Source organism: Mobula birostris, chromosome 8, assembly GCF_030028105.1.
Source record: "Mobula birostris isolate sMobBir1 chromosome 8, sMobBir1.hap1, whole genome shotgun sequence".
NCBI lineage: Eukaryota > Metazoa > Chordata > Chondrichthyes > Myliobatiformes > Myliobatidae > Mobula > Mobula birostris.
The window spans coordinates 109,628,588-109,642,855 of record NC_092377.1 but is presented as its reverse complement, the minus strand read 5'-3'; the positions used below and the strand labels follow the sequence as shown (position 1 = coordinate 109,642,855).

Genomic DNA, 14,268 nt, shown 5'->3' with positions numbered 1-14,268 from the left:
TCTTTTGGAGTTTTTGCAGAGGTAACTAAGAGGGTAGATAAAGGTAGAGCGTGGATTTTGTCTATATGAACTTTAGTATGGCCTTTGACAAGGTCCCTCCTGACAAGCTGCCCTGGAAGGTTAGATAACAGAGAGCTAACCATAAGACATAGTAGCAGAATTAAGCCATCTGGCCCATCGAGTCTGTTCTTCCATTCAATCAGGAATGATTGAGCCTTCCCTTTTTCTCCTCCTCAACCCCAGTTCACAGGCTTCTCCCCATAACCTTTGATGCCATGTCAAATCAAGAACCTATCAATCTCTGCCTTAAATACACCCAGCGACCTGGCCTCCACAGCTGCATATGGCAACAAATTCTACAAATTCACCACCCTTTGGCTAAAGGAATTACTGTGCATCTCTGTTTTGAAAGGGCGCTCCTCTATCTTGAGGCTCTGTCCTCTTGTCCTAGACTCTCCCACCATGGGAAACATCCTTTCTACATCTGCTCCATCTAGGCCTTTCAACATTTGAAAGGTTTCAATGAGATCCTCCCTTTTCCTTCTGAATTCCAGTGACTACAGACCCAGAGCCATCAAACCTTCCTTGTATGATAACCCTTTCATTCCTGGAATCATCCTTGTGAACCTCCTCTGGACCCTCTCCAAAGCCAGCATATCTTTTCTTTTTTCTTTTTTTTTCTTTTTCGGCGTGTGCCTGCGTGTGCATCTGTGTGCGTCTGTGATGATGTCTTTTTCATGGCTTTTTACGAGGCGCGGAGCGAGAGAGAGACTGTGTGGTGCGCCACTCCTCACACAGACATTTTTGCAGTATTTTGCCTTTTATTTTTACGAGGTGAGTTGCGATCTCGACAATCAACCCGGCACGGATGGAAAGTGTACTCGGGAGCGGACCCGACTAGTTTCAAACCCGGGAACCTCCGCTCCCGAGTCCAGTACCGATGTCGTTGCACCACCAACCGGCCCATCCAGCATATCTTTTCTAAGATGAAGGGCTCGAAACTGTTCACAATACTCAAGGTGAGGCCTCAGCAGTGCCTTATAAAGCCTCAGCTTCGCATCCTTGCTGTTGTATTCTAGATTTCTTGAAATGAATGCTAACATGACATTTGCCTTCCTCACCACCGATTCGACCTGCAAGTTAACCTTTAGGGTGTTCTGCACAAGGACTCCCAATTCCTTTTGCATCTCAGAATTTTGGATTTTCTCCCCAGTTAGAAAATAGTCTGCACATTTATTTCTACTACCAAAGTGCATGACTATGCATTTTCCAACATTGTATTTTATTTGCCACTTTCTTGCCCGTTCTCCTAATCTACCTCAGTCCCTCTGCCCCTCCACCAATCTTCGTATCATCTGCAAACTTGGCAACAAAGCCATCTATTCCATCATCTAAATCATTTATATCAGCATAAACAGAAGTGGTCCCAACACCGACCCCCTGCGGAACACCACTGGCAGCCAACCAGAAAAGGATCCTTTTATTCTCAGTCACTGCCTCCTACCAATCAGCCAATGCTCTAACCATGTTAGTAACTTTTCTGTAATACCACGGGCTCTTAACTTAGTAAGCAGCCTCAGGTGTGGCACCTTGTCAAAGGCCTTGTGAAAGTCCAAATATACAACATCCACTCATCCCCTTTATCTATCTTGCTTGTAACAAGGTGGATTCAGAATTGGCTTAACTAGTGGGGTGTGAAGGGATTAGTGTTATTCATTATTTATGTAAATAATTTGGATGTAAATGTGTGTGGTACGATTAGCAAGTTTGCTGATGATACTAAATTAGGGGGTCTTGTTAATAGTGAAGCAGGGTACGATGAATTGCAAAGAGATCTTGATCAGTTAGGGATGGGTTGAGGAATGACATATGAATTTCAACTGGATGCTGGGGGTTTAGATGTTTCAAAGGGGACCGGGAGGAAGCTAAAAGAGGTGATAGAATGGCATTGCCAATCAGGGATAATGTTACTGCTATAGAAAGGGAAGATGTCATGGAGGGATCGTCTGTTGAGTCTGTATGGTTGGCAGTCAGGAAGGGAACAATTGTGAGCATTCTGTAGATGCCATGGTACCGAAGAACAGATTTGGAGGCAGATATTGGAAAAGTGCAAAAATAAAAGGGTTGTTGTTATGAGTTTCTTCAACTTCCCTAATATTGATGAGGCAGAATTTGTTAGGTGTGTCTAGGAAGAATTCCTGGACACACATAGGCAGCCCGACTCGGAGAAGCCACAGTGGATCAGATACTAGGCAATGAATCTGGTCAGGTGACAGACACTTGGTGGGTGAGCATTTTGAAGATTGATTGCAACTTCCTGATGTTTACCATAGTCTTGCACGGGGAGCAGACTTAAGGTTTAGAAAGCAAGGATGGGACAGGGGTCTCGAAAGATACAAGTTAGTCAGGGGGGAGCTTAAGAATGGACTTTGGAGGGCTAGAATGTGACATGAAAAGGCCTTGGTGAGTAGGATTAAGGAAAACCTAATATGTGAAGAGCAAGTGGAAAACTGGAGTGAGGGTAGGACTGATCAGAGATTTTTAAAAAGGAAATATGCCTGGGGTTGGAGAAGGTAGGAGAGGTTCTTAATAAATACCTTGCTTCAGTATTCACCAGTGAGGAACATCGACAAATGTAAGGACAGCATAAAACTGGCTGATATCCTCAAATATGTCAGTGTTGAGAAAGAAGATGTACTAGAGCTTTAGAAAAAAATGTGATAGATGCGATCCTGGGCTGGACAGTCTATACCGTAGGTTACTACAGTAGTGGGGAAAAGATTGCTGGGCTTTTGGCGATGATCTTTGCATCCCCACTGGCCATTGCAGTAGTACCATAAGATTGGAGCTGGCAAATGTTGTTCATTTGCTTTTTTAAAAAAACAGGTATTAGGGATATTCTGGGAATAAAAGAGCAGTGAGTCTTATGTCAGTGGTGGGCAAAGTAAAGGATGGGATTCTAAGAGACCGAATTCATGAGCATTTGGAGAAGTATAGTCTTAATAAGGATAGCATGGTTTTGTGAGGGGCAGGTCATGCCTCACAACCCTGATTGAGTTCTTTGAGGAAGTGGTGGAAAAAAAACAGATTTGTGAAGGTAGAGCAGTGGGATGTGGATTTTAGTGAGATGTTTGACAAGATTCTCCATGGTAGGGTCATTCAGAAAGTTGGAAGGCATGGGATTCAGGAAACCTAGTTGTATGGATACAAAATTATTTTGCCCATAGAAGACAGATGGTGTAGTAGATGGAGTGTATTCTCTCTGGAGGTTGGTGACCAGTGGTGTTCCATGGGTATCTGTTTTGGAACCCCTGTTCTATGTGATTTTTATAAATGGCTTGGATGAAGAAGTCGTCCAAGTGGGAAGGGTAGGTTAGTAAGTTTGCAGATAACACCAAGGAGTGGTGATGTGGATAGTGTAGCATGTTGTTGTAGGTTACAAAGGGCTGTGCAGATGGAGTTCAATACAGAAAAGTATGAAGTGATACACTTTTGAAGGTCAAACTTGAAGACAGATTATAGGATTAAGGACAAGATTCTTAACAGTGTGAAGGAACAGAGCAAAGGAGGATAAGAGGTGGACTTGATAGAAGTGTACAAAGTGATAAGCATAGGTAGAATGGACAGCCAGAAACTTTTCTCCCCAGGGCATAATGGCTAATGTGAATGGGCAAAATTTTCAGATATTGGAGGAAAATATAGCGGGTGAATGACAAAAGTAATTCATTTACACAGAGAGTGGTGTGTGTCTGTGTAGAATGTACTGCCAAGGTGCTGGTAGAGTTAGGTATGTTAGGAACATTTTAAGAGCTCTTAGATAGGCACATGGGTGAAAAAAATAGAGGGTTATATTGGAAGGAAGGTTTAGATTGATCATCTGTATCAATCTGGATGATAATGTGATAAATTGGATCAGCAAATTTGCAAATGGCACCAATTTGGGGAGGTGGTGGACAGCAAGGAAGGCTGTCAAAGCTTGCAGCAGGAATCAGACTAGCTGGAAAAAGGGGCTGAAAAATCACAGATGGGATTTAATCTAGACAAGTGTGAGTTGTTACATTTTGGGAGGACAAACCAGGGTAGGGCTTGCACAGTGAACAGTAGGGTATTGAATGTGGTAGAACAATGGGATCTGAGGAAATAGAAACATAATTCCTTGGAAGTGGAGTGACAGGCAGATAAGTAAAGGGAGTTCTTTTTTGCATTTTTGCCTTTGTAAATCAGAGTATTGGGTTCAGGAGTTAATGTTATGTTGAAGTTGTATAAAACGTTGGTGAGATCCAATTTGGAGTGTTTTATGCAGTTCTGGCTATCTGCCTGCAGCAAAGATGTCAATAGGATGAACGAGTACATAGAAAATTTACAGGAATGTTGCCAAGACAAGGACTTTCCCTAAAGCTCATCCTTTAGGTTGAATAGGTTAGGACTTAATTCTCTGGAGCATAGGAGGTAGAACCTACAAAATTATGCAAGGTAAATGCAAGCAGGCATTTTCCACTGTGTTTGTGTGAAACGGTTAAAGGTGAAATATCTAAGGGGAACCTCAAACTGTGGAACGAGCTGCCAGTGGAAGTGGTTAATGCAGGTTTGATTTCAGCATTTAAGAGAAATATGGATCAGTACAAAAATGGAGGGGTGTGGAGGGCTATGCTCCAGGTGCAGGTCAGTAGGACCAGGTAAGCTAATGGTTCAGCACAGACTAGACAGGCTGTAGGACCTGTTTCAGTGCTTGTAGTGCTCTATGATTCCATGACTAAAAACTACATTGGTGGTACCAGTGCATTGCGTTGAGGTGTAGTGTCCAAATGTTAAGAGCTTATAGGACGGCAGGGATTACTTTCGTTTCGTAGACTGTGAGCTTTGTGCAACATATGAAGTCTTGATCTTCAATCATCTTGATAGGAATGATGGTAGACAGAAGGTGATGGGGGATTTCATCACTGATCTCTGTTTTTGTTGAAGAGTGGCTCCCGAGACTATGGAAGGTTAGTTTTGTGTGAAGTATGTTGCCTACAATCAGAAAGTTGATGTGTTTTCTTTATTAAAGAAAATAATCTTAAACATTGTCTAACCTGCAAATTCTGTACAAGGTTAAAGTTCTTGAGATCTCACTGGCATAAAGCCAGCATGAAATGTTGCTGTGTGCAGTAATCTTTAGAGTAAAAGGTATTAAAACTTGTATTAATACATACAAAACCTGCTTCAGAATTTGCAGTGATATATTTTATAACCAAAAGCAATGTAAGAAATGTATTCCTGAAAACATATTTAAAGCAATATTTTGAACAAAGATTTGATCGTGTATATTTGTGTGCACTCTATCCATCAACAGCAAATGATGTAAGTGGATTAAGAGAGTCAGAAGAGAAGCTTAAACAGCAGCAACATGAGTCAGCCCGAAGGGAGAACATTCTGCTTATGCGGCTAGCCACCAAGGAGCATGAAATGCAGGAGTGTACGGTGAGTACTTTCTATTGCATGTGAATCATTTTAAACTTAGGTGTCTCTTGTACTGGATTCCAGTTCTTGAATAAAAATGGAATAGAGCTGGCAATATACATAGAACAGTACAGGATCAGGCCTTTCGGCCTACAGTGTTGTGCTGAACTAATTAAGTTAGTAATGGAATACTCAACTATGTCCATCTAATCCCTTTTTGCCTACACAATTTCCATTTTTCCATTTCCTACATATTCGTATCTCTATGTAAGAGTCTCTTGAAAACCTGGTCATATTTGCCTCCACTACCATCATGGCAGTGCATTCCAGACACTCTACCTTCTCTGTTTTTAAAAAAAAACACTTGCCCTGCACGTATACTTTGAACTTAATCCTCTCTCACATTAAATTTGTCTCTCCTAATCTTCTATCTGATCTCCCCTCGGCTATTACTGCTCTAGCGAAAACAACCCAAGTTTGTCCAGTCCGTCATTATAGCATATTCCCACTCCTTATAGCACATCAAATGCAAAGGAAATTACAATTTTTCTTTTTTAAGGCATCTATATCTAAATTTTAAATTTTGATACTCCTTTAAAAACTCCCCTTTTCTATTGTTTGTCGTGTCCTTACATTTACAGTTCCTTGCAGTCCTTGTCCTTTTTTCCACAATATAGAAGTGATGCAAAAATTGCATCAACAGAAGATGCAAATAGCCGGATATGTTGCTATAATGTCTGGACATTGAAATATTCTATTTCAACAAGTATAGCTCTAATATATTCACAGTTGCAAGGAAATGAAATCACCATGTAAACACCTAGGTAAAGAATAACATCTTAATATTTCTTCAGCTTCTTTTGCCCACTTGGGAGTGGGTTAGAAGAAATATTTGAAACCCAGCATTAATTGTCTCACCTGAGAAATTTGAGCTGTTGCCACACCCTCAGATCTTTTTGAAAATTTGTCCATTTAAACTCACCTGAACTCAAATACATCTGTCACTAAATGAATACTTGACTAATGCTTTCAAAGGTTCCTTTTGATAATTGTGCAGAAATGTCCCATATAATTATTCCTATCAACACGGAACCAAGTTTGGCTTTAAGAAGTGTTTACACTTAGATGATACAGTTTGATGTGTATTTTTTCCTTAATTCAGGACACTATTAATACTTTAGCCCAGTGTGCTTAAAAATAGCATATTTATGAGCAGAGGTTCTTAGTTTTTCAGTAGGTACGCTTCCCTTCAATTTTATTTGCCCTTCCCCAGCACTCCAGCTGTTCAACAATCTTTTATTTCCTTCCATGTTGAAAGTACATAGCGCATCATGCACCAGTTCTTGTATGTCATGATTATTTTAACTTTATTTAGCCAATTCCTTTTTAATTAATAAGCTCAAGATTGATGGGCAGTAGAATGGTAAGGACTCCATAAAGTTTGTTCCCTTTAGCTGGATAACAGTATTGGTAATGCAGTCTTCTGGCACTACATGAGAAATATGGTTACTCGGTAATCCATGCATAAACCCCTTTCACCACCACCCCTACAAGGAGTTGACTTTATTTCTTACATCCTTCACATACACGAGGAGTTAAAAAATCTTTGCACATTTAGACAGAGACGTAATGTGCAATCATAGTAATTTATAGTAAATAGAACAGTCAGTGTAGTATTCAGTACACTCAAATCAGCATGAGTTCATCAATGTGATGGCCTGGTGGAAGAAGCTATCCCAGAGCCTGTTGGTGGGGGCTTATATGGGAGGAGGGTTTGAGGGTCGGCACAACATTGTGGGCTGAAGGGCCTGTACTGTGCTGTACTATTCTATGTTCTATGTCGGTACACCGCTACCCGGATGGTAGCAGCTGGAATAGATTGTGGTTGGGATGACTTGGGACCCCAATGATCCTACAGGCCCTTTTTATACACCTAACCTTATAAATGTCCTGAATCATGGGAAGTTCACAACTACAAGTTATATTCTGCTTCAGTGGTGTTGGTTTGCCAATTCAAGGCTGTAAATACTTGCTGTCTAAATTCACAGAAGGGGAAAGGCCACTTGAGTACTGCAGTTAAGGACAATTTGCCCCCTGTGTGATAATTTGGGGCTGGATAAGATAGATAAGTATCTTTCATAGATTGTCTTGCAGAAGTTAGATTGAGCCTGCATATGTAAATTTGTTCTTCCAAAACTAAAATAAAGTTGAGTACTTTCAGTGTGTAATGGGGTTAGCTTTTCTTTATTTTCCATAATCTATTGATGGCAGCAAGGAGCCTTACCAGTGAAATAGAAGTATGGAAAATAAGAACAGTGAAGTCAGGTGGATCACTGGGAGCTGCTCTATCATTCAACATGGTCGTGGTGACTATCCACTTCATTCCCCTTCCCATCTCCATATTTCTTGATCTCCTTAGCACTTCGAAAAAAATATGCTTTCTTCTTGGATGTATTCAAGGTTTTTTCAATTCCTGCAGAATTTCTTTCTTTAACTTCTTACTTCCACCACTAAAAACAAGTTAGTGAAAAGCTAACAGGATATTTTCCCCATGCTAAATTTTTACATGATGTAATAATGGAATATCACAAAGCCCACTGTTCAGCTACATTAATGTAACAAAATCCTTCTTTCCTTTACCTCCTTTTATATCATCACTATGATCAATATCCAGGAATAATTTGGATCAGCAGCATAATCAGTGTAGCACCATAGAAAGGTCCCCTTCTGTGTCTCAGACCTACTGACTTGGAAACCTCATGGTTACTTCTCCAGCAGTTAAAAATAATGGAACTGTGGAAGCACCTTTATATCAAATGAGCTGCAGTGGTCCTATTCTTAGCCAATTAAGGATGGTGTTAAATGCAGGCAATATTCACGTTCTGTGAATGAATTTCACCTTGAGATAATCTCTGCAAAATTGAGGTTTGTTATTACATATTTTTAAAGGATCATTTTATTTTTATACTCTTCGGTGCTTAAAGATAGAACACAAACATGTACACATAAATTTGAAGGCAAAGATTGCAATAAAGCTTGACTGCTACCTTGATAGACCAAATGGCCTAATTCTGCTCCTATATCTTATGGTCTATATTAAGCATTATCTAGAACCTATTAACATAACCTATTAGTGCACAGAACTGTAATTACATCACTAGGCTACATGGCGCCCCAATATTGTACACTTTTTGTGAAAAGTGGGAGATAGAAGGGCAATGGGGATTACTGCCTTCCAACTATTCTGCTCTTTCAAATACATAACATCACTGTTTTTGTATTTTTTAAATATGTTTGGAGTAGTGGGTTTCTACAGTCTGGTGGTTTTTACTTTTGCCTTTGAACTGCCAAATTTATTAATCCCATTGTCCAAAAGTTTCCCCATTACCCTACCTACCTGTCTTTTTTGACTGTATATATCCATTTCTCTTTAGAAAGTTATAATCAATTCTGCTCTTTCAGGCAGTATGTTCCACATCGTAATCTGTTGGGGGGGAGAAGTCCAATGTCATTTACTCTTTTGCCCATTTTCTTAAATCTGTCCATAGGGTGGCACAGGAACTCAGACAGAAAAACTGTTGCCTTGCAACTCCACCGATCCAGGGCCAATGCTCACCTCCAAAGCTTCCACATGGAGGTTGCATATTGTGTGGGTTTCCTTCTATATCCCAAAGCTGTACTTGTTTATGTAACTGGCTACTGTAATTTACCTTTCGTAGGTAGGTGAATGATAGAATCTGGGGAGAATAGGGCATTGAATATAAGAGTTGGGACATTATGTTGCAGCTGTATATGTCATTGGAAGGCTACACTTGGAATAATGTCAGTTTTGGTCGTCCTGTTGTAGGAAAGATGTGGTTAAACTGGAAGAATGCAGATAAGATTTACGTGGATGTTGCCGGGACTAGGGGCTGGCCAGGCTAGGTCTGGATTCCTTGGAACCTAGGAGAATGAGGGGTGACCTTATAGAAATGTCTGAAATTATGAGAAGCATAAATAAGGTGAATGGTAACTGTCTTTTCTGCTGGGTAAGGGAGTTCAAAGCCAGGAGGCAGAGATTTCGAGTGAGAGGGGAAAGATTTGAAAAAGGGTCCTGAGTGGCAAATTTTCCATGCCAATGGTGGTCAATATGCAGAACAAGCTACCAGAGAAGGTGGTTGAGATAGGTGCAGTAGTAGTATTTACCTACTAGTATTGGCCTACTTCTGCTCCTTTGTCTTATGGTCTTATCAAAGGTTATGGTGAGAAGGCAGGGGAGTGGGACTAAATAGGAGAAAATGGATCAGCTCGTGATAAAATGGCGGAGCAGACTCGATGGGCCAAATGGCCTACTTCTGCTCCTTTGTCTTATGGTCTTCTGGTCTTAAAGGCACTTGGATAGATATGTAGAGGGGGGAGGGTTTTTGAGGGTGTGGGCTCAATACAAGAAATTGGGACTAGCTCAGAATGGACTTGTATCCATCTATGCTGATTTGCTATATGACTAATAAAATAAATTGATGTAAATGAATATCTTGTCAACAGGGACTTGGTGGGCTGAAGAGCCTGTTTCTATGTCTGTCTCTCTCACTTTTGGTTACTATGACTGTCTTGCTGGTGGAAGTTGTCATCAATACATTTTGAATAATTTTTGAATACTTTGCCTTTCTCCACACTTAAGAATAACAGTTTCAATTTTCTTTACTCTCACCACATATCTGAAGTCTGGTGAGCTCGCTCTGTGAAGTTTTAATAAACTGCAATTGAAGTGGAGGAATGATCTAGAGACATATAGCAAAGCCCTCTTGGAATTGTACACTTTCTCATTATAGTCCCATGTACTTATTGATGTGGAATAGCAGTTATACCATCTTCAAAGATTTGTGTGTTTCTACATACCTCAAACTCAATCTCCATCTCTTTCCTTCCAATATACATATTTTCACAGTTTTATATTAATATCAACTGCTGTATATGCCCATTTCAGTCTGACTACTTCCTAATATTTGTTACTATCTTCGGTATTTCAAAACAATATAAAAACCTCAAAAAATTAGCACAGAAGTTAAAAACAGAATACAATGGATGATTAAAAACAACAAATGCTGGAAGTACTCAGGCCAGGCAACATGTTTGAGGAGAAAAATAGTACTATCATTTCAGGCCAATGACCTTTTATCTGGAGAATGTTGCCAAAACAAGTATAAGGGTGCAGTTAAGAGAGTGTGTAGGCTAGTAAAGAATGAAGCAGTACAAAAAAGGGTGAAAGACAAAGGTTAAATGCCAGTGAGATGGTACTGAGACAGATAAGGTTATAACTGAGAGTAGCAAGAAACCTAGATCTTTCACTAACCTGAAAAGCCTGGTCAGGAACTGGAGTGTTGTTCACTAAGTTTCATTGAATTAATGATAGGGCGGTAATGTTCTTTAAATCCGGTATGTGGATTCAATGAAAGTTTTCAGAAAATGTTCCCAACCTGGAGTTTGCTGACCATTGGCTTAATGGTATTGGTCCATGGCATAAAAAAGGTTGGAAACCCCTGAGAAGTGAGACTTGCATCACAGATAGTTAGCTATAGGGGTTGTGATCTTCATTTTTAATTACAACAGTTATGTTGTTCACTTTAGTTTCCATACATAGGTTTATTCTTACGAAGTATTCACATTATAAGGATTATATTTGGGACTTTAAATTAAGACTCGGATATAATTAATACACAGTGGGGGGCAGTTTAGCCTGAAATTAAGTAACTTGCCAGGAAGTAGGTGACTCCAGCATAAATATGCATGAATGAAGAAATCCTGAACCCCTACGAGGTGTATGCTGTTGATTTCTCAGTTGCAGTCTTCATGGAGTAAAGTAGTGAACTGTGAATTTTTTGAGGTTTCCTGTTGCTTAGGCTTCAAGTTCTGGACCCGAGCAAGTTTAATGCTGTTCAAAGTTCAGCAACACCCTTCATTTCCATGGAGAGGAATAGCTGCAACAGATTTACAATTTTTGATGTAACTTGAATGTATTTCAGTTTTCTATGTTAATTTTCTTCTGCTTTTTATATATTTTTGAATATTTAAATGTTAGTGTTTATAAACATGTCCTTTGCTTAAAAGTTCAGATAGCCAGTTAAGATGGAGGGGGAAGGGAAAGGGTGCAGGGTTTACTCTCAAGGCATTTCTTTAGGGTGGGGTTATTCAGATATCATTCTAAGATGTTTGCAACTAGAGTGTCCTGTGTTGCATGGGGCCTCTTTCAACACGTTTGGGCTAGCCTTGTGTATGACAATCTCCAGGGAATTCTGAAAGCTGCTGCTGAAAAATCCAGCAATCATCACTAAAGACAAGTTTGTTTAGTGAATCAATGGCACTGTACTATAAGGGATCCACAATCCAAAGTCTGACATACTATTTTGAAGGTGATTATTTAAAGCTAATACAACTGCCTATTGCCAACAGGATTATTTATAATCCAAGAAAAATTCTTTAAAAACAAAAATAGATTGTAGTAGCATTTGGTTTGCTATATGTAACTGGAATTTTTATTTTAGAGGCAATTGTCTTTTTCCATCAATGTACCTGTAGATCAACCGGAATTACTGCAAGATGAGATCTTTGAATTGGTTGAATTTTTAGAACCAGTCTGGCCTAGAGGTTTCTACCAAACTTCACTCACAATTGTGTCCAACCAAATGATTGTTCTCTTTAAACTAGTTCAGATGAAGCCCACAAGACCACAGTAAAAGCAAAAAATTGTCTCAAATTAATATGGGGGAAAGCACACAGGTACAACTATCTTCAGCCACAAGTGGAGGTCTTGGTTCACAGAAATTCTCTTAGAAGAAGATGGTTTGGGAAGGTGACCATTGAGTTGGAGGCTAAATATGGATATCTTCTATATTTACTGGTATAGAGCTAAGGAAAACAACTATTACAGAAATTGTGCATGGACATGTAAATCTATTTTAGGCAGGTGGCAAGTGGGTACATCACTTGAATGCCCCTGGTGAAATGGACCAACTGAACTGGACTTGTAATTGTTCTGTTCACTTATTTGTGAACCGAGAATGAAATTTTATGTGAGACCTTGTATTCACTGATTTTATGAAAATAATTACCAACAAGTACAATTGAAACTTTGCCAAAGACCATCAAAAGATCAAAATTCAACGGTTTTCTTTCATTTCCAAGCTGTAAATGATGTTGATGGCAAAAATCCATAATGAATAGTCCTGTAACACACATAAAAGTTGCTGGTGAACGCAGCAGGCCAGGCAGCATCTCTAGGAAGAGGTGCAGTCGACGTTTCAGGCCGAGTCCTGACGAAGGGTCTCAACCTGAAACGTCGACTGCACCTCTTCCTAGAGATGCTGCCTGGCCTGCTGCGTTCACCAGCAACTTTTATGTGTGTTGCTTGAATTTTCAGCATCTGCAGAATTCCTGTTGTTTATGGATAGTCCTGAGCTTGTCTGTTCTGTCAGGTGCCTCTCGTGCTAATCTTTGCTGCTCTTAAAGTTACATGATTGATTAATAGCCCAGGTTTCTTAAAGGAAACCACATGTCTGCTTGTAAGATTGATAGAGCTTTGTGGCTACAATTCTTCCCCCATTTCATTCACAGTACACAGCCAACACTGACAAGGCCAGCATTCATTGTGCATTCCCAATTGCTCTTAAGATGGTATTGGATGAACCACTGTCATAAACCTCTATAGTTCTGGTGAAGGTGTTCCCACTGCTCTGCTGATTAGGAAGTTAAAAGGATTGGGACATGTAATACCAAAGAGTCAGCTACAAATATATTTTTTAAATCATTGATTTTTGTTTATTTGCAATATAAATTGTGAAGACATTGCTGTGGGCAATAAATCTATTAAGCAGGCACACTTGTAATTTATACAGATGGTATTGGAAATTTCAAGGAGGCGCCCGAATACTTTATTCATTTAAACGTTAGCTTTCTCTTGTATTCATAAAATGGTGCCTCTTTGACAGTGATTTTTGTTTCCAACAGAACCAGATTCAGTACCTCAAGCAAGTCCAACTGCCCAGTGCTGCACAGCTCCGAAGCACCTTGGTTGATCCTTCCATTAACTTGTTTTTCCTTAAAATGAAGACTGAACTGGAACAGACTAAAGACAAACTGGAACAAGCCCAAAATGAACTGAGTGCCTGGAAGTTTACACCTGATAGGTAAACAAACAAAATACTCCCCAGTCAAGACTTCCCTGACAATCCCACTGCAAGAATGCTATGGTGGGATGGCCAAGTACTCTCTTATCAGAGCAAGACAGCCTCAGCCTATGAGCAAAAAAAAATCCGATTCATTTACTGCTCAGCTTGTTATCCTTAATGTAAATCGTTATCAGATGAACATTCTGTTTCAGCTTTTCCCCCCTTCTACTTCAGAGGCCTGAAGGAGTCGGACTGTTCCGAAGAGGTGGCCTGCCTCCAACTTAAAAAAAATTGTTGCCCAGTTTAGACACTTGAAATTTGGTTTTTATAGAAGAAAATAAAGGGAGGAAAAGAAGTCACTTTTCTGCAAAAAAAAGGGGAGTGTAAAGTCTGTTTGTTACACACTGTTCTGGTGGCTATGTTTGCAGACTGAGTTTGGAGGAGAGAACATAGATTTTCTCGTCTCACTGAGCCTGAATTAAGTTCGTGTAAATTCGTTTAAAGTAGTGGAATGCCCTGCACTCCAAATGTTACGCTAGTGACCAATAGACACTGGAAGTCAGTTTGGTGTAAGACTGAAGACTTCCTGCTTGTTCACGGTGAACTGTCAAGAGTTGAAAAAAACATTGAAGTGACTTTAGAGCACAGTCAAAGATTTGAATAATTTTTTGAACTGGCCACCACT

The 14,268-nt window shown here is 39.8% G+C and overlaps 1 protein-coding gene across 3 annotated transcripts in view; it reads left to right on the top strand.

Moving 5' to 3' along the window:
* The window catches only part of wtap (WT1 associated protein), a 42,581-nt gene that overhangs the window by 19,312 nt on the left and 9,001 nt on the right, over positions 1–14,268 (top strand). For all 3 annotated transcript variants that reach the window (XM_072265948.1, XM_072265949.1, XM_072265950.1), the window contains 2 exons: positions 5,333–5,460; positions 13,423–13,601. In XM_072265948.1, coding sequence (XP_072122049.1) covers positions 5,333–5,460; positions 13,423–13,601 — 307 coding nt within the window. The remainder of the gene's footprint in view (positions 1–5,332; positions 5,461–13,422; positions 13,602–14,268) is intronic.